The sequence below is a fragment of the Pantherophis guttatus genome, chromosome 2 (assembly GCF_059756535.1).
Source record: "Pantherophis guttatus breed Tessera chromosome 2, ASM5975653v1, whole genome shotgun sequence".
NCBI lineage: Eukaryota > Metazoa > Chordata > Lepidosauria > Squamata > Colubridae > Pantherophis > Pantherophis guttatus.
The window spans coordinates 90,516,835-90,535,584 of NC_142064.1; the positions used below are offsets into that span (position 1 = coordinate 90,516,835).

Below are 18,750 nucleotides of genomic sequence, written 5' to 3' on the forward strand. Positions count from 1 at the left end.
CAAGTGGTATGGGGAGAGAGAATAGTAGAGGCATTTGTTAAGTGAGTTTTTGCCTCTTTTTATGACCTTTCTTGCCACAGTTGTTTAGTGAATCACTGCTGTTATTAACATGGTTGTTAAGTGAATCTGGCTTCCCCACTGACTTTGCTTGTCAGAATATCACAGATCTTCTGACCCCAGGACACTGCAACTGTCATAAATATGAGTCAGTTGCCAAGCGTCTGAATTTTGATCACCTGACTATGAGGATGCTGCAATGATTGTGTCAAAATTGGCCATAAGTCAATTTTTCAGTGGTATTGTAAGTTTGAACAGACACTAAATGAAGTGTAAATTGAGGATTACCTGCAAGGAGATTGGAAATACAACACTTCTTCTTTTCCTAAATTTTGGAGATATTCCCAGAATATCCAGATAGCATAGCCATCAAACAAGAGCATCATGTGACAATCCACAAAAGAGCAGTGGTGGCACAGTGGTTAGAATGCAGTACTGCAGGCTACTTCTGCTGATTGCCAGCAGTTCGACAGTTTGAATCTCACCGGCTCGAGGTTGACTCAGTCTTCCATCCTTCCGAGGTCGGTAAAATGAGGACCCAGAATATTGGGGGCAATAGGCTGACTCTGTAAACTGCTTAGAGAGGGTTGTACAGCACTGTGAAGCGGTATATAAATCTACGTGTTATTGCTATTGCGTGCTATCCTTCCCTGCCCGCCCTCACCAAGTGGTAATAGATGGCATTAGAAGTGGAAGTTTGAATAGCTATGCCATTTTGGTTTTTAGACTACTGGAACCTACATCTATGGGTATTTGCTACGTTTATAGTGTCTTACTTCTCTTATTAGGAAAACTAGTTTTCACTAACCTGGATGACTGACTTCTGGGAAGAACTATGTAGCTATTATCATTAATTATTAGCTAAATGAGTTTCAAGGGGCATGATGGTTCAGCGGTTAAGACCCCAAGCTTGTCTGGTGGAAAGCCGACAGCCCAGGTTTGTGACCTGACTGCCATGTGACCGGTGAGCTCCTATTACTCACCCCAGCTCCTGCCAACCTAGAAGTTTGAAAGCATGCAAATGCGAGTAGATAAATAGGCACCACTTTGGCGGGGAAGGATACTGCATTCTGTATTTTCACGCCAGCCACATGATGACAGAAATGTCTCTCAGACAATCCAGGATCCCTTGGTTGAGAATCAGAGATGAGCACCGTCCTCCCGAGTCGCAGTCGTGTCTAGACAAGGGAAAACCTTTAAACCTTAAAATGAGTTTCAAACCTGCCGAGTTCAATGGAAGATCTGGTGATGTCTCTTGAGGAAACCAATGTGTTGAACCCTGTAAGATTAGCTCCAAATGAAGAACTTAATTTTCACAAGACCAATATATATATATTTTGACAAACTTCTAAAAAATGTTAAAAGTAATCCAACCAAACTTTTCATTGGGGAAAAAAATTAGCTGGGTCTGACAACGATTAAAAAGTACTTGTCTTTCATTGCTGATAACAATGACATCAAATTAAAGGGCCAATATTTCAGGGTTAAAACAAGACAAAAGAAAGGCAGAACGTTTCTGAACTTGAGAGAACCATACGCACACTTCTGTTTGAAAATTTTTTATTCGTTTTCTTTTGCCTTAAAAAAGTTATCAGTGCAACATTTCAGAACATCCACGCCTCACCCACCAAACACTGAGCAGTAGTTAATTTTAATTAGGAAATACTGAGTTCTGAAGCCAGTGGGTTATCATTTTGCTATTTATTTCCTTCTCTCAAACTCTGAAAAAAGTCCTCTGTATAAATTAAACAAATAAAAAAAAAAAGGATGTTACTCTCAATCCTAGGTCATCATTACAGCCAACAGAATCGTAATAATGCATCTAAAATGTGTGTCCACAATATATCAAGGGGTACATTTGGGAGGGGGAAAAACACAAGAAAAAAATATGACATTCTAGAATTGTTAAAAAGGATAATGGTCCCATATATTTATTAACAGGTTAGCAAAAAATAAAAATAAAAATAAACCAAAAAACCAAAAACAAAACAAAAAAAAATCCAATGGATTACAATATTTACATGTTATTCGAAAAATAAAGTAGTGATAAAAGCATGTCACAATCATTTCTTTTTTTTTTTTTCTTTTTCATTTTTGGTAACCATTACAAACATCCAATCCAGGTATGGAACTGTTTAAATACATTTGATATGAGGCCAATTAAAAAGAAAACATTCAGACACAAAATGTTTATTTATACTTCTCCTTCCAATGTGTTCGCCACATGACTTTCCCTCCCCACCAAATAATTAAAAAAAAAAAAAAACCAAAAAAAACCTGAAAGCCCACCCTCACAAACTAAGAATCTGCAAAATTCAAAACATGCTTTTTCAAGTAGCATTTCCTCCACAAATGCAATGGTAGTCGTAGTTTTTTTTCTTTTCACCTCTGTTACGCCATCCATTTGAGAAGTTTTGTGTGGATATCGGCTTCTCCGCAGCTTCCTGTCTCCCATCCCATCCCTTCCCTTCCCCTCAAAGTTAAAAAAAAAATAATAAAAAGGAAAAGGAAAAAAAGAAAGAAAAAAGAAAAGTAACCCAAAGAGACACATGCATTTCTAAAACTAGATTTCACTCAAGTACTTTCTACTTTTGGAAAGTAACCCCGTTTGTTCACTATCAGACCATTCTTCCCTGGGCCTGGACCTTCTGCTTCAGATTCATGCAAGATATCCCAACATTTTTACATGGAAAAAGGAACTCAAAACACAACTTTTGTTCCTATTTAGGCTCTGCTGTTCCCCCTTCATGTGAAGAATGCAAGGTGGCGCGATGATTTCTCTCCCTCCTTAAAGTCCACAAAATGTAGATCTCTAGGCTCCTAATATTGCAAAACCAGGTTACCTGAATTTTAGAACTATATGTGGTTATCGATTCCCTTCCCCTCTGACCCTCCTTGTACCAAAACGAGACACACCACATTAAAAAAAAAAAAAAAAAAAAGGCAACCATTCTTAAGTAACCGAAATAATAATCAGTGAAAGATGTTCAATTGGATGAGCAACAGAATGATTCTGAGGACACTTGGATGGGTCCACAACCTGCATAGCTGTGCTGTAAGTTTGGTTCTTTAGTTAAAGGGTTTTTTTTGTTTTTGAGTTTCTTTAAAAAAGTTACTTCTTTGATATCGCCACATGTTTAAAACTAAATAATAATCATCGTCATCACCTATTCACAAGAACTACTTCTCCTTCCCAGCCCTATCACATTGGGTGAGGGCAAAGGAGAAATGCGGGGGAAATAACATTACTTTACATGGAAAAAAAAATAATTGTGCTGTATTGTAATCCCTCAGGCTGAGCCGACGTAGACATGGGGCAAACAAGAACGGCACAGAGTCAATCACATGAGTCTTAAAAAAGAAAAAAAATAAAATAAACCCAACCAACCAACCAACCCAACGCCCTAAAATCATAGCTGAACGCTAACAAACAGCTTACCTGGAATAAAAGATGACAAGTCACAGACAGGTATCTAGGAATTCTCTCTTTTTTGTTTTGTTTTTTTACTAAAATAATTAAAAAATCACAGTATTTTAAGAAATAAACCCCCCACAGGGATTTTTGAGCACAATTTTGTTTTTTTTTTTGTTTTCTTCTCTTTTAAAACTTTGTGGTTTTTCTTCCATTCACCATCTTGCCCAGCAGTCTGTCTTTCTATATATATTTAACCACAACGACAACAGGTAGTACTCACAAATGCAGAGATTTGTTTTGTGTTTTTTTTGTTTTTGTTTTTAATTTCCCTTGGTTAATTCTGAGGTACTAGGAAACAGGTGACTGTTTTAAGCCAAAGCAGTCTTTAACTTTCTTTTTTTTTTTTCTTGGGTTTTTTTTTTTGTCACTCTGGAAAAGCGTAATATGTATATTAAAACTAGAAAAAAAAAAAAGAGTGCCCCAAAGTTGGGCACGGAACTTTGTCCCCTGCATTCTTCCATCCTTGGGACGTCTCCGTCGTCGAAAGGATCCCGAAGTCTCCAGTGGTGGAGCACAAAGGCAAAATGCAAGACGCGTCTGGGAATTTGATTCTCGCAAGTCCAAAGTTATGACTGTGTAACTTCCCATTGTCGAGATCCAGAAGAGTCGTGCGGGTGTCATGGAGCCACGGATCCCACCGTCCTCAATTAAATAAATTTAATCTATGTACACACACGCCCACGCATGCACGCACACATGCACGCCCACACACACACACACACACACACACACAGGTACCAGTGCTTTGAAAATAGATCATTCAGTCCTAAAAGCAGCTTTGATTCTTCCTTGTCCCCCTGCCCGCCCCCTCCCCATTCATCACTGTTCAAGTAGGTTGTCGGAAATCACACCAGGTGCTCATTCACTTTTGACCTCTGCCATCTCTGGGAGTGATTTATTATCAGCAGCAGCAGTAGCAGCAGCAGTGACACAGATGGCAGCTTCGCTCTTGTGGGAAAAGTCCACCAGTCTCTTTGGGCTGCTTTCCATTTCTTCTGCCAATGGTACCTTAACCGTCTCTTCTGCGTTCTCTTTGGCCTGGCTTTCGTCACTGATGACCCGGTTGGTTTCATTCATTGCCCTGGAAATGGAGACAGGAAGGGGAAAAAAAGGTGACGATTTGGGCATCACAGGGACTTCTCGGCTCTTCTTGCTAGGACAGAGCCAACATGACTTAGAAATTTGGAAGAGTAGATCCACGCTGGCTTTAGGAGTAACTTAGCACATCAGCTGGCCTCTGAGCCTGGGAATGAGATGATACGTTTGCAGTACAGGTGGTCCTTGAATTATGACCATAAGGGAGCATAATGCCCATTACGGTTGTAACGTTAATGGAATCGCTTTAAATGAATGAAACCCCCATCTCTTCTCTCCCCATTGCATTCGTTAATCGAATGCACGGGCCGTTAAATGCGCATGAAGTTCCTAAGGGGTGGGGAAGACCATGGGGAGCCCAGTGCAGAAAAAGACCACCTGCCTGGGGCCACCCAAGGTCTCCCCACACCCACTGAGATATCTCATATTCCCCTTCCCATCCCTTAGGGTCCCCATAGCTGCTTCAGCCTCCTCCGCACTTACCTTTCGAAGATCGGCAGAGCTCAGGGCTACGTGACAAAGAAGTGGCCTTATTCTCAGATGCAGGTGAAGTTGTCTTCTTTAGATCTCGTGTTCTTCTGCCCTCTTTGGAAAAAGCTTGTCCCTCAGACAACGGAGACCTGCAGGGGTGCGAGATCGCACCCTTGAAGGCTTCCATCCCTTTTGCAAAAAGCTTTTTGGCGCAGAGAAGAGAGGCCTGCAGGGGGCGATCTCGCGCATCTGCAGGCCTCTGTCCTCCACACCAAAAACCTTTTGCAAAGGGGATGGAAACCTTCAGGGGATTGATCTTGCGCTCCTGCTGGCCTCCATAGTCTGTGCAAAAAGCCTTTTGCAAAGGGGGCAGATGGGCATGTAAAACAGCTTTACCAGTTTCTGAGAAGATAAGTCACTTTTCTGCCACGTGGCCCTGAGTTCTGCGGATCTTCTAAAGGTAAGTGAGCGGATCAGTGACAGGATAGGAAGGAGCCAGTGGGCTAGCACATCGGGGCAAGTGCCTGTTAGGACTCTGAGGGATGGGGGAATAGGTAGGGGGCATGAGTCTCTGTGGTTGGTTGTAAGACTGAGCGACTACCATGGTGCTGCAACATTCTAACTGTGGGACTGGGTTGTAAATACTTTTGGGGGTAGTGTCGTAACTTTAAACCATTGCTAAGTGAGCTGTCGTAACTCAAGGACTACCAGTACAGGGCAAAATAAGGTGGGTGTTGTTTCTTCCAAATGATTAGCAAGCTCCCCCTTAAATCAGAAGAGAGGGAGAGGAACAAAGGCATCAAGAAGCACCTGTCTTCATGCACTTGCTGATTTGGGGGACTAAAACATACAGATATTTGGTTCCCAAGATTTAATTTCTTTTTCCTTTTAATAAGGATGACTAATTAGATTTTGCAAGATTATGGATTTCTCTGGGACTTAAAAGAGTAACTGGGCAATTTATTGTAGCTTAAGAGAACCAGTTTGTTATAGTGAGGTTAAAACACCAAGGCTATGGTGTGAGTATGAGTCCCAGTTCCATCTTAGGCACAAGGCCACTTGGGTGGCTTTGGGCCAATTACTATCAACCTTAGGCAGGAGAAAATGGCAAACCACTTCTGAAAAATCTTGCCAAGAAAACTGCAGGGAATCTAGGCAGTCACCAGGATCTGACTCAAAGGCAGCAATTTTTTAAATTTTATATAAAAGGAGTTCATGGGTTAATGTCTGTTTAAGACTAAGCATAAAATACAGTTAGGGAGTTGCATATTTTTGGTGGGGGGCAGGGAAAGGTTGTGTCTGCATGTCAGCAACTATACAGTAGAAACAATTCCATTCATGAATATAATGCATATGTCCAAGTAATGAGACACCCTCACCCCCCAAAAATAGAATACAATCAAATGTCTACTATATAATCCATGTTGGGAATTACTATCTAGTTAATGGATAACAACATTTGAAAATGTTATCCCGATGAAGCAGGATATTCAGAAGTAGATGAAAATATTGTAGGGAGTTGTTTGTAGGGAGAAATTATGACTTTTGTATCAAGACTGATATATATTATTGTCCCACTCAAATATTTGATACAGATGAATAAATAATTACATTTTGTGGAATGAAAAATACACAGGATCTCTTGGTGAGTTATACTGAGGGTAGCTTTAATTTTTCTAATTTTCAACAATATCACTGTGGTTATATATTAGACATTCATGTATTAGAAGGAAAATATTATTGACTATTTACCGTTAGTAAACTGAACACAGTTTTGAAACTACTGTTCAGTAACCTTGTAATCCAACAAGTTCTTTGTTTTCATTACAGTAAAACCCAAAGCTATATACAGTAAAAATACGGTTTCCTACAGTCAGCATTAATTTATCTTTAACTGGCTGATAATAAATATGCTTTGTTTATAGAATTTGCTTCATAATACACAGTATACCAGGGAAACACTCTATTCTTCCCTTTGCTGGTGGAAGAAGTGGTAGCTTCTGGATTCACTTACATGCCATGTCTCAGTACATGCCGTTCCCATTCAGAGCCTTCAGCAAATGTTCGCCCGCAAAATTCACAGGGGAAGCGTTTTTCAGGAGGACCGTTTTCTGAAAACCTCATGTCCCCTTGGAGGAAAAGAAGCGCATAGACATGTATCAATCTTAAGAATAAGACAAAGTTCTCTGAAGAAGGCAGAAAGAGAAAGTAGTCTGAAAGTCCAATAGAAAAAAAAATACATCACAAATTTCCCTACTTGAAAGGACTCGTGAGATGGGAATCCAATATCTTTAGAAAGGGACATTTTCATTTGGCAAAGAATGTGACCATCCTGTGCTTCTCTTTGAGACACACCCACACACACATATTTGAAAGGTAAGAGAAGCACAGGATGGTCACATTCTTTGCCAAATGAAAATGTGTGTGTGTGCATATATGTATGTATGTATGTATATATAAATACACACACACACACACACACATATATATATATATGTCTTCTTAAGTTAAGTTAAAGTACCCGAGATTTTAATTTTTTGCATATCTATCTATCTATCTATCTATCTATCTATCTATCTATCTATCTATCTATCTAGAGAGAGGGAGGGAGGGAGGGAGGGAGGGAGAGAGAGCGAGCGCCTAGATTTTGCTTAATGGTGTTTGAGAGAGGGTGAAATTTCATTTCATGAATAGAACATTTTACCGATTTTACCAGTCTTGTCTCCAACTCTTTATACAGGTAGTCCTTGACTTATGACCACAATTGAGTCCAAAATTTATGTTGCTAACTGAGAAATTTGTTAAGTGAGCTTGGTCCCATTTTATGACTTTTCTTTCCACCGTTGTTAAGTGAATCACTGCGGTTGTTAAATTAGTAACATGGTTCTTAAGTGAATTAGGCTTCCCCATTGACTTTGCTTGTCAAAGGTCGCAAAAGGGGATCCCGGGACACTGTAATGGTCATAAGTGTGAAACAGTTGCCAAGCATCTGAATTTTGATCCCATGATCATGGGGATGCTGCAAAGGTTGTAACTGTGAAAAACGGTCGTAAGTCACTTTTTTTCAGTGCCGTTGTAACTTCGAACAGTCACTAAATAATCTGTTGTAATTTGAGGACTACCTATTTCTACAGTGGTGCTTAACAGTGTGTGAACCCTTTTAAATTTTCAATATTTCTGCATAAATACAAAGAATCCAAGACCTCGGTGCCTTCCGCCATGCCTTTAAGACTTTTCTTTTTCAGCAAGCCGGGCTGGTTTAACACATTTTTAAATGTTTTTAATGGGATTGTTATTGTTTTTTAACTTTGGGGCCAAACGCATATATATCTTTTTAACTGTATTTTAATGTTTATATTTATGTTTTTACTTTGGCTGTGCACCACCCTGAGTCCTTCGGGAGAAGGGCGGTATATAAATTTGATAATAAATAAATAAATAAAATAAATATGATCTAAAATGTGACCTGTTCTCCACACAAGTCCTAGAAGTAGACACAGAGAACCCAATTAAACAAATGGGTGTGTATATATGTGTGTGTGTGTGTGTGTGTGTGTGTGTGTGTTTGTATACAGTTAATATCTCGGGTTTCTTCCTGTGTAATTGTAAACATATCCCTAAAAGGGTAGTAGTGACGTTTCGACGAAATCGCATTCGTCATCTTCTGGCTGAAGTTCTCGGTTTGGTGCTTATGGGCAAACTGTGTGATCGTAACTGATGTTTTTCTATGAAAAGAGGCAAAGGTATATTCTGATTGGTCGACAGTTGTTGTATTCTGATTGGCTGATGACGTAGCTGTATTTTGATTGGGTGGAAGCGCTGTTGCTTGGTTGTGGGTTAATGGATAAGTTATGCTACTACCCTTTTAGGGATATGTTTACAATTACACGGGAAGAAACCCGAGATATTAACTGTACACACATATATACCCGTGAAAACTTACATAAACATAAACATAAACATATACATACATACATACATACATATATATATATATATATATATTCATTGAGGATAATGACCTAAAGCTATATATTTGCATATGCATCACTTGTACATTACCCATCATACCTGTCTCATTGTTCTAAATCATACATTAACTTCACTATCAAAGCTGATACCAGACCCAGCATAGAAAAACTCAACGAAGTAGTGCAAGATTTGAAGATGTGGAGAGACCTGGCCCATAGAATTGCCAAGATTCAGACTCAACGGGTATCATCCTCATCCTCATCTAGTAACCTTGAAAATAATTCTAGGTTCCAAAGGCATGATTTTACTGCCATAGCTCAACTACTTTAACTATCGTTAGCTAATTATACTATTATTATAACAATTACTATTATTGTTAGTAGTTGCCATACTCAACTATTTAACTATTGTTAGCTAGTTATATAGTCCCTATATAAAATAATAATCCCAGAGGATATGGGAGAATTATGGGGGATCTTATAACTTCTAGGATTGTTATTTTACATAGATACTATCAATCTCTAAAGAGAATTATTTCCACTTGTATGAATTGTTTTGTATAGTACAAGGCACAGAAGTCAGAAAATGCCTCACAGTTGTCATCTTTGCCTTGCGAAAAATAGATGCTGGTTGACGACAAATCAAATAAGCCAGCACTGCTGGCTTAACTTTAACTTGTGAACAAACCTATTTTGTTATAACAACTGAAGAGTCACTTAACAGAAATATGATTTTTATGAGTTCATTCGGGCTAAATTTACTTGTTCTAGTGTTCTGTGAGCATCTTTTCAAAAGTTTTTCTGAATAAGAGTGCAATTTGGTTCCACTGAAGTGGGTGACATTTATGCCACAGGTCAGTGATAGATCAGAGCCAAAGGTCTGCAGCCATACGATCTCCACCTATAGGGAAGGCATTCCTTGTAGAGTAACACTCAGTGAAAGTGTTTATTACTCTGGGAATGCCCTGCCAATCAACCCTTTGAGAGTAGACCAGCCAAATACTTCTCACTGATTCTAACGGGGGAAGCACTAATTATCGGCTTAAGCTTTGGCTGGATGTTATTCTGCAGAACATAATGGAGCATTCCCAAGACCCTGAAATCACAGTGGACATTCCTCCTGGCTAAAATAAGGGAGACCAGTGTGAACCAGAGAGCTGTCTGCCAAACAAAAGATGAAATGTTTTCTCACAAAATTAAGACGATTGCCACACAGGCCATTAAAAATAATTACTTGGACTATCTTGCTTGATTTCTTTTCACTGAATATGAGACAGTACCATCTGCTCCAAGCATTAATTCTGTAGTGGGGATTATCCTGAGTAAAAAGAACAACAGAATGCCAATGTCTCTCGCTTCCCAGAGTCCTCTCAAAGTACATAATGAAAAACAGTCGGATTTTGCTTCATTTAATTGCTGATCTTTGCTTGCCTCGTTTCCACTTTGTGTTATGCTGCACACAACTCATGAGCCAACCTAACCCATTGACAATCTCTCTTTTGCTTTTCTGTGTGATCTCATACACATATATTGTATGCCCTTCTTCCCCTGCAGGTTTTTTTTTTTTTTTTTTGTGGGAATGGCTGCAAGAAATATTGTCAAATTCTTCCCAAGACTTTTCCAAACACATAGATGTGTTTTTGTTTCAGAGGATACTGTACTACAACTGTCTGAAATTCAAGCCAGGCCAATTTAAACTATCCTCAAACAGTTTAAAAAAAAAGACTGGTTGTTCTTTTGAGGTTAAACTTTTTTTAATTCCCCAAATGTCAATCTATCTGCTTCAGAATTTGGGTCCTCAAAGCAAGCAAATTCTTGGAGGGAAAGGGAAAGGCCGTCTGTAGTTTTACAGACTTTGCTGTTGAAAGTTAACTCAGAGTAGATACAACTCCATCATTTAATAATTTATTTCTCCTAGGGTTCTCTGCATGTTTCTGAAGGGCCCAGTACTGGAAAATGTTTATAAAATGTCCACAGGTTTACAGCTCAAAGCTAGTAAGACGAAGGGGCTTTGTATTTTAGGGTGCTCTGATTTTGGCGATCTCCCATCTTTTGTTCTGGATGGGATTGCCCTACCTTAGACAGATCCCGTGTGCAATTTGAAGGTCTCTCCTCGATTTGCAGCTTCTATTTGAAGAGCAGGTGGCAACCATGGCCAGGTGGTCTTTTGCACAACTTTGTGTTATGCATCACGTAACTGTTCTGGACTGTGAGGTCTTTTTCATAGTCACCCATGCCTTAGTCATTGGATTACTTGTACACACTCTACAACAGGCTTATTCAGAAGGTTTGCCTGGTGCAAAATGTGGCAGCACAGCCAGTTCTGGGTGCCAGTGGATCAGTATATGTAGGTATCTCTACTGTATTGCTATCAGGATGCTTTTGGGTGCAATAAAAGGTATTCTTCAGAGCTTACGGGCTGGGCTGGACTACCTACCAGGTTATGTCTCTCTAGTGGTGTCCACCCATCTTGTGGGATCCAACAGAAAAGGCATACTCCAGGTCCCACCCATGATTTAGTGCTGTCTGATTTAGGAACAAAGCCTTTTCTATCAAGGTGTCCATCCCCAGGAACATCGTTCCCCCAGAGACTGAACTTGTCCCAAAGCCTGTTGGCCTTTCACAAGGCATGGAAAACCTGGTTTTGTCATCAAGACAGAAGATAAAAGTGGGCGAACCATTTCTTAGTCATAGTTGTGCTAAATCAGTGTTCTCAATTACTATATAGTTTTATGTCATTTCTACTGTTTTTCGCCTGTATTGCTTTTTACTATGTTTTTATAGCTGCCTGGAGTCATGCATATGAAAAGGGGGGGGGGTGCATATTAAACAAAGAAACAAATAAAAATTGAGACTTATGTTTGTGGAGAACAGATCTATCAACAGCTGTGAGTCAGATTAGCTAAGAATGGATTGTAACAATACAAGGGAGATATTGTTACCGTTAATTATGATTCCCTTTCGAATCAGCATACCGTATTTTTCGGAGTATAAGACGCATCGGAGCATAAGACGCACCTTAGTTTTTGGGGAGGAAAATAAGAAAAAAGCTGATTGGCAGATGGATCGGCCTCCCGGAATACCCCCAAGCTGTTCCCAGAGGTGAATTTTAGCAACAGGTTCCTTGTTGTGAGCTCTGTGCCTTGCTTCTTTTTCTGCCTCTGAAACTTCTGAAACTCTGTTTCAGAAAAAAACTTTTTCCTGCCTCTGAAAGCCTCCGAAACAAAGCCTCTGAAGCTCTGTTCGGGGGCTTCTTTTCTGAAGCTCTGTTTGGGGGTTTCTTTTCTAAAGGTTCATTTCTGATGCATTTTTTAGCCTCTGAAACCTCCGTTTGAGAAGCTGGGCAGGGCTACATTCGGAGTATAAGACGCGCCCAGATTTTCACCCTCTTTTTTTGGGGAAAAAGGTGGGTCTTATACTCCGAAAAATACGGTATGTGAAATCCCAGTGAATTAAGATTGTGTTTTTTCACTCATTGCCTGCCTGCTTGCCAGCCATTGGGAGGATCCAATTCATAATCAAAGATCAGCAGCGCAAGAAATGGGTACGATTCAGGTGTCCATAATGGACAAACAGCAAGTCCTCAAGACAATGGCCTTCTCAATCATGGCACCTTGTTTTGCCCCTTTTCTCCCTACCCACCCCAAAAAAAGTTCACTTGGTATCAAGGTAATCTTTATGGTGTTACATAGATACATTTTCCTTCCGGTCATGCACATGGATTTAATAATTCTTTAAGAAACAGAAGACTTTGGGAAAGTGAGTGCTTATGCTCATTGGCAGTTCCTTTTTGTTGAAAAATTAATACTACGGAGGATCAGATCCATGAGTTAAGCTCCAAAGAGGTTAATGTTTAATTGTGCTCCTCAAATCTGAGATCTACAGTATATTTCGGAGTATAAGGCACACCTTTTTCCCCTCCGAATGTAGCTTTTTCGAAGCTTTTTTCCAGCCCTAACAAGGCGCTAACGAGTGAAGCATCTTCCCAGCTTTGCCTGCTCCCTTGACTCTCCTCCTAGCAAGTGAAGCAATCTCCATGCTTTGCTCTTTTGCGCCGACTCTCAGCTGTTCTTTAGAAGCCTTTTTTCAGCCCTAACTAGGCGCTAGCTGAGTGAAGAGATCTCCCCGTGCTTTGCCTGCTTTTCTCATTGCTGCTTCCTCTCAGCTGTGCCTTAGAAGCTGTTTTTTATCCCCAAGCAGGGGAAACTAATGTGCTGAAACTGACCAGACTAAGGACACTAGCCAGATGAATACCTGGTAGGCAGATTTTTTCCCCCCTATTTTCCTTCCCCAAAACTAAGCTGTGTCTTATACTCCGGTGCATCTTATACTCTGAAAAATACGGTATTTATAAGGAATTGGGGATCTACCGGTATTATACCTGGACTGTTGCAAAAAAACAAAACAAAAAACAAAACCCCAAAAACAAAACCATGATGATATATTCTTGGACTGATGAACAGACTCTAAAGGTTGCCCGAACAAACTGTCCTTTGAACAGGCTCCTGCTGTTTGGAGGAAAGGCAAGTCAGTTCACATTTTAGCATGACTGGAAGCTTTCAAAATGTTTCTCACTGGAACTGCTGGGTGGAGGAGAATTAATTAAGACAACCACAACACTGACCTCTCTCTTCTGTCTCGGGGCTCATCTCCTCATCCTTTTCTTCCTCATCACTGCTGGAGCTCTCCTCTTTTCCTTTCATTTGTTCCAACTGATCTAAGTTAACCCGTCCAACCAGCTCAAAATTGCGACTCACCTTTGGGGAAGAAAACAATACAGTGTATTTGCAAAAACTGCAACGAGTGCTACTCTTTTAAAGCAGCTGCTTATTTTTCCTGGGAGCAGGACACTCCTACTGTATATAAGGAACTGAGAGTCCAAACACTGTATAGTAGAGTGTTATGGAAACAACAGGTTGAAAAAGACTGTGATAGCACTATGCGTGCTTGAACTCCATAGACCAATACTCTTCTCACTATTCCACGAGAGGGAATCTTCTCCGTAGGAGCAAAGTAAAGAGTTGAAGATCTGAAAAGGGTTAAGTAACAGAGACAGATGATTTCTTCTGGCAGGGCTTACATTTGCCCTTATTTGAAGTAAGATGAAAGTGCTGATGAAAGAAAAGACAGAGATAAGAGAAACAATGCCCTCTGGAACGATCTGCTCCCGAGATACCATTGGCATGGACCCTGTTGGCCTTTAGAAAGGAAATTAAAAAAAAAGCACTTTCTCTTTGGGCTGGAAAAATTGGAGTTCCCGTCTGGAGCAAGATATGAATGCAAGTTTCTGGTTGCCTATTAATCTCTTAGAAGTTAATTAACATCGTTCATCTTGTTTTGATTTGGGGCACTATTGCACGCCATCCAGAGTTGCAATGTTCAAGTTGAGCAGCTTTAATAAATTCTATAAACACAAGCAAAACACCACTGATAACTTTCGAGAGGGTGGAGCAGGAAGCGGGCCATATCCATTCTGCTCTTCCAAGTCCCAGCACAGTCGAGCAAAAGAACATACTGAGAGTGTAATTAGACCTCCCTAGATTGATTGGTTGATTAATTAAAGGCTGGGTATAATGACTGGATTTCCAGAGATGCCCATTATTTCTCACGTCAGTGCAACCAACACCTCCACCTCTTATAATGTTGCTGGCTCGCCACCCAGTGCAGCCACTATAGGGAGGAATGGTGAAAATCTGGAGCCCTGCATAATATCTTAAGAGATACAACCACCGGGCATGGGAACTAAAGATGGCAGCCTTCAATTGATTCACTGGGTGATTCTGGCAGGAACAGGAGGCAAAAAATAAACTGTTTTGACCAGCTTGAGATAATATATACCATCCTCCTCATTCCACATATGATTTAATTGAGCAGGATGTATTTTATGTAGTCCTACACCATTATTATTAAGACAGCTGATAGGAATAAATATGGTCCTCTGTACAATTAAATTGTAAGGAGGCCTTTCACTGCATGCTTCATAACACAACTCAATTTATACATTTTGCCAGCCAAACGTTGTGACTCTTTGGGATGAGACACCTGCTAACAAAACATTGGCAGGACAGCTTGGGCAAGGGTGGTGAATACAGAACACCTTCCTAATGTCATGTATCATGTCACCATCTGGAATATTGTGTTTCACTTTGCATCTCAATGAGCACACAATTAAACAAATATGTGCAGAGACCTTTGTTACTGTCTGCTGCTTGCAGCGGGATGCCCCAGCCTATCCCAACAGCCCGTCTTCTACCATTCAGAGGCAGAGAGCTTCTGAAAAGAAGAGGCTCTGCCTTGCCATCTGATGAATTGTAGGGGGTGAGATTTTATAGGCTGTGCGTCTTTTGCCATTTCTACCACTTAAAAGAGCCATTTTAGCTAGAGTTCCTGGAAGCTCATCACCCGGAACCAGATGCAAAGCAGTGATGCCTGTAGCTTGTACTGTTGAATGTATAAAGAATGAAGCTGACACTCAACACGTCCAGCACTGGAATTTGTTTCTTTATACTAGAAACAAGCACATGGTCAAGTTTAAGGGAAAAATGCATTCCTGGTTTTCCATCCAAGCTCATTTTATCACAGCAGCTCGATTTAGAAGGGGAGGTTTTTTTTTCTCCTGGAGTTGCTGCTGTTAAATGACTGATAATCAGAAAACAGTGATTGATTTATGCCAATCTATTTTCTGCCGCGCACCTGCCATACGCTAACAGCAAGTTTACTGTCCGAATGAAGATCCACTTCCAATGGAGAGTAATTCACTCCCGATTATTATTAATTTTTTTATAGAAGTGAAACATTTTTGGGAGGGGGGTGGCAAGCACCAAAAGTGAAGAAGAAAAGGAGTTCAACCAGATGTTGAATCAGTTAGAATGCTACTGGAGTATATAAATTCAGAAAACCAAGATGAAGGGCATGGAATGAGGTCTCCGCAGTGCAACATTTAACAGCAGGTTAAACTTCTTTTGCCTAATAAAGACTGATAGATTTTCCTCTATGCATTTACCTCTAATAACATTTTAAAGGCCCAGAGTCCAGGGCCTGCACCCTGTGACATCCCTTAATTATGGATACACGTGTTCAATTCATTAGATACTTATGGAAAAAAATGAGTTCCTTTAGAAGAGGCTGGCCAGCTGACATCTCAAGTAAGGCGAGACACGCCCCCCCTTTTTCCTCCCCCCCCCCCCAAGGCCTGGGCCTCAGTGAGCAGAAACCACCGCTCACCTTATGCTCATCGCGAAGGTGAGCATCAAGCTCATCCGTGTGCTTGGTCTCGTAGTAGCAGAGTTGGCATTTGTAAGGTCTCAGCTCATTGTGCTTCTCTATGTGTTGCTGTAGACTCTCATCGCTGGAACAGGTGAAGGTGCACTTGTCACAGCGGAAAACGACTCCCTGCAAATATTTGGACAGCTTGGAACGGCAAACTTCTATGGGAACCACTCGCTCTTCTATTGGGGCGAAAAAGAGATGATAAGAGAAAGCATCATTAACAAGGAGAGGTATTTCTGCTATTTCTCCAGATGCTCAGGGATGGTCACTTCAGTTTATTTTTCTGTACTTTACGAATCCTCGATTTACAACCATTCATTTAAGGACCGTTCAAAGTTACGACAGCACCGGGAAAAAAAAAGTGACTCATATCATGTTTCACACTTATGACTGTTGCAGCGTCCTGGGGTCATGGGATCGCCTCTTTGCAACTTTCTGACAAAGCAAAGTCAATAGGGAAGCCAGATTCATTTAACGACCAGGTTACTAGCTTAACAACTAGTGATTCGCTTAGCTTCTGCATAGAGAAAAGTCATAAAATGGGGCAAAACTCACTTAACAATTGTCTTGCTTAGCAGCAGAAATTTTGGGCTCAACTGCAGTCGTAAGTCAAGGACTATCTGTGCTTGTCATAAAAACGCCACCTTTTACCCATTTTTTGTCTCAATTCTCATCATAGCCATATGAATTAGGAACACGGTTCTAGTTTTGCAAATATGCCCAGGCTGTGACCTTGGGAGTAAATTTCACTCAACTCGTTACTTTTGAGTGCACAATACATCAGCTTATCCAGTTAGTTACTGAATCATAAAGCCAATTCATTCATGATAGATGGAATAGGTAATTCAAAGCCTGTTCACTTCTTTTTTGTTCTAGCTGCGATTCCCCAAATGGGAAGTATTTTCCAAATTCTGCTCTGGCATGTTCCATTTGCCTATAAAAAAAAAAGAAGGGATGGGACGCAGCAGAGCAAAGTGGAATGATAAACATATTAACTGGCTACATTGGACTTCAAAATTGTTGTAGGAGGACATTTCTATTTCTATTGGAAGTTACTGCAAGCCTGAATGCTATTATTCCTCGGCAGAAGGACTTGAAATTGGATGCTAGTGCATAGTAGCTGAATCAGAAATAATAAAATTTGACTTTATTACAATATGGGCAACAGCTTTTCTCTAAAACAGATGCTTGTTTAGCAATGTTAAGACTTTATATTGCCGATTATTGTTGCAATGAGTGGTTGCTGTGGGTTGGTTTTTTTTTTTTTTTGAGGGCATAAAATGGTCTTCTAATCAAATTTGCCAGATTTTGTTTTTTGTATCCCATTGGTCTTCGATGAGTTTTTTAACAGCTTTCCCCCCTCTACTTCTTCATCTGTGTATATTTGCCAACTGAAGACAGCCTTTCAGAGATCTGATGAAATGCCTTATTGTTATTAAGGTGTTTCTCAAAATTCCCCATTGTAGCTATCAGGATTAAGAGCAATTAGAACGAGTTTCAAAAGAACCAGCAGGCAGGAGGACCCTTTGAAACCTACCAACTTCATGCAAGTGAATTTCTGCTCACCTAACAGAACTTCCCTTCCCTTCCCTCCTTCCTGGAAGGATGTGGAGAAGGGGAGGAACAGTGCAGAGAAAATACACAGCAAATAATCCTTGTTGCCTATTTATAAGAACGTGCATCTGTTTCTAAAGTTTTTGATATAAATAGTAATAATGTGTGTGCAATTCCTAAGTTTAAATGAAGGCATTTCCTACAATGGAAACAATTTGTGTGCTTTAATAAGTTTGGATTGTGCTGCTTCTTTGGAGAAACTGAAGTCTAAACTACTAGAAAAACGATTAAAATTATGGAGGTGCCAAGAATGAAGGCACCAGGCTACAAAGTGGGAGACTGTGAATTCTAATGAAAGGCAGCTGGGTGACCTTGGGCCAGTCACTTTCTCTCAGCCCACCCCACCAGTGGTGGGTTTCAAATTTTTTTACTACTGGTTCTGTGGGTGTGGCTTAGTGGGCGTGACATGGCTTGGTAGGCGTGGCTTGGTGGGCATGCCAGGGGAAGGATACTGTAAAATCTCCATTCCCTCCCCAATCCAGGGGAAGGATACTGCAAAATCCGCATTTCCTCCCAATCAGCTGGGACTTGGGAGGCAGAGAATAGATGGGGGTTGGGCCAGTCAGAATTTTTTCTACTGGTTCTTGAACTACTCAAAATTTCTGCTACCAGTTCTCCAGAACTGGTCAGAACCTGCTGAAACCCACCTCCTCACCCCACCTCACAGCATTGTTATTGTGGAAAATATAGGAGGAAGAAGTAGTATTAGATATGTTTCACCATCTTGAGTTATTTGTAAAAATAATAAAGGCAGGATACAAACAAACAAACTCTAAGAAAATCATTGGGATACAATGA

The 18,750-nt window shown here is 40.4% G+C and overlaps 1 protein-coding gene across 24 annotated transcripts in view; it reads right to left on the reverse strand.

The window, feature by feature from the left end:
• Positions 1–1,743: 1,743 nt before the first annotated feature.
• Positions 1,744–18,750, reverse strand: part of ZNF462 (zinc finger protein 462) — a 175,035-nt gene continuing 158,028 nt past the window's right edge. For all 24 annotated transcript variants that reach the window (XM_087886399.1, XM_034410637.3, XM_087886398.1 and 21 more), the window contains 4 exons: positions 16,294–16,517; positions 13,694–13,826; positions 7,113–7,227; positions 1,744–4,613 (listed from right to left, as the gene is read on the reverse strand). In XM_087886399.1, coding sequence (XP_087742525.1) covers positions 4,391–4,613; positions 7,113–7,227; positions 13,694–13,826; positions 16,294–16,517 — 695 coding nt within the window. In that variant the 3' untranslated portion in view covers positions 1,744–4,390. The remainder of the gene's footprint in view (positions 4,614–7,112; positions 7,228–13,693; positions 13,827–16,293; positions 16,518–18,750) is intronic.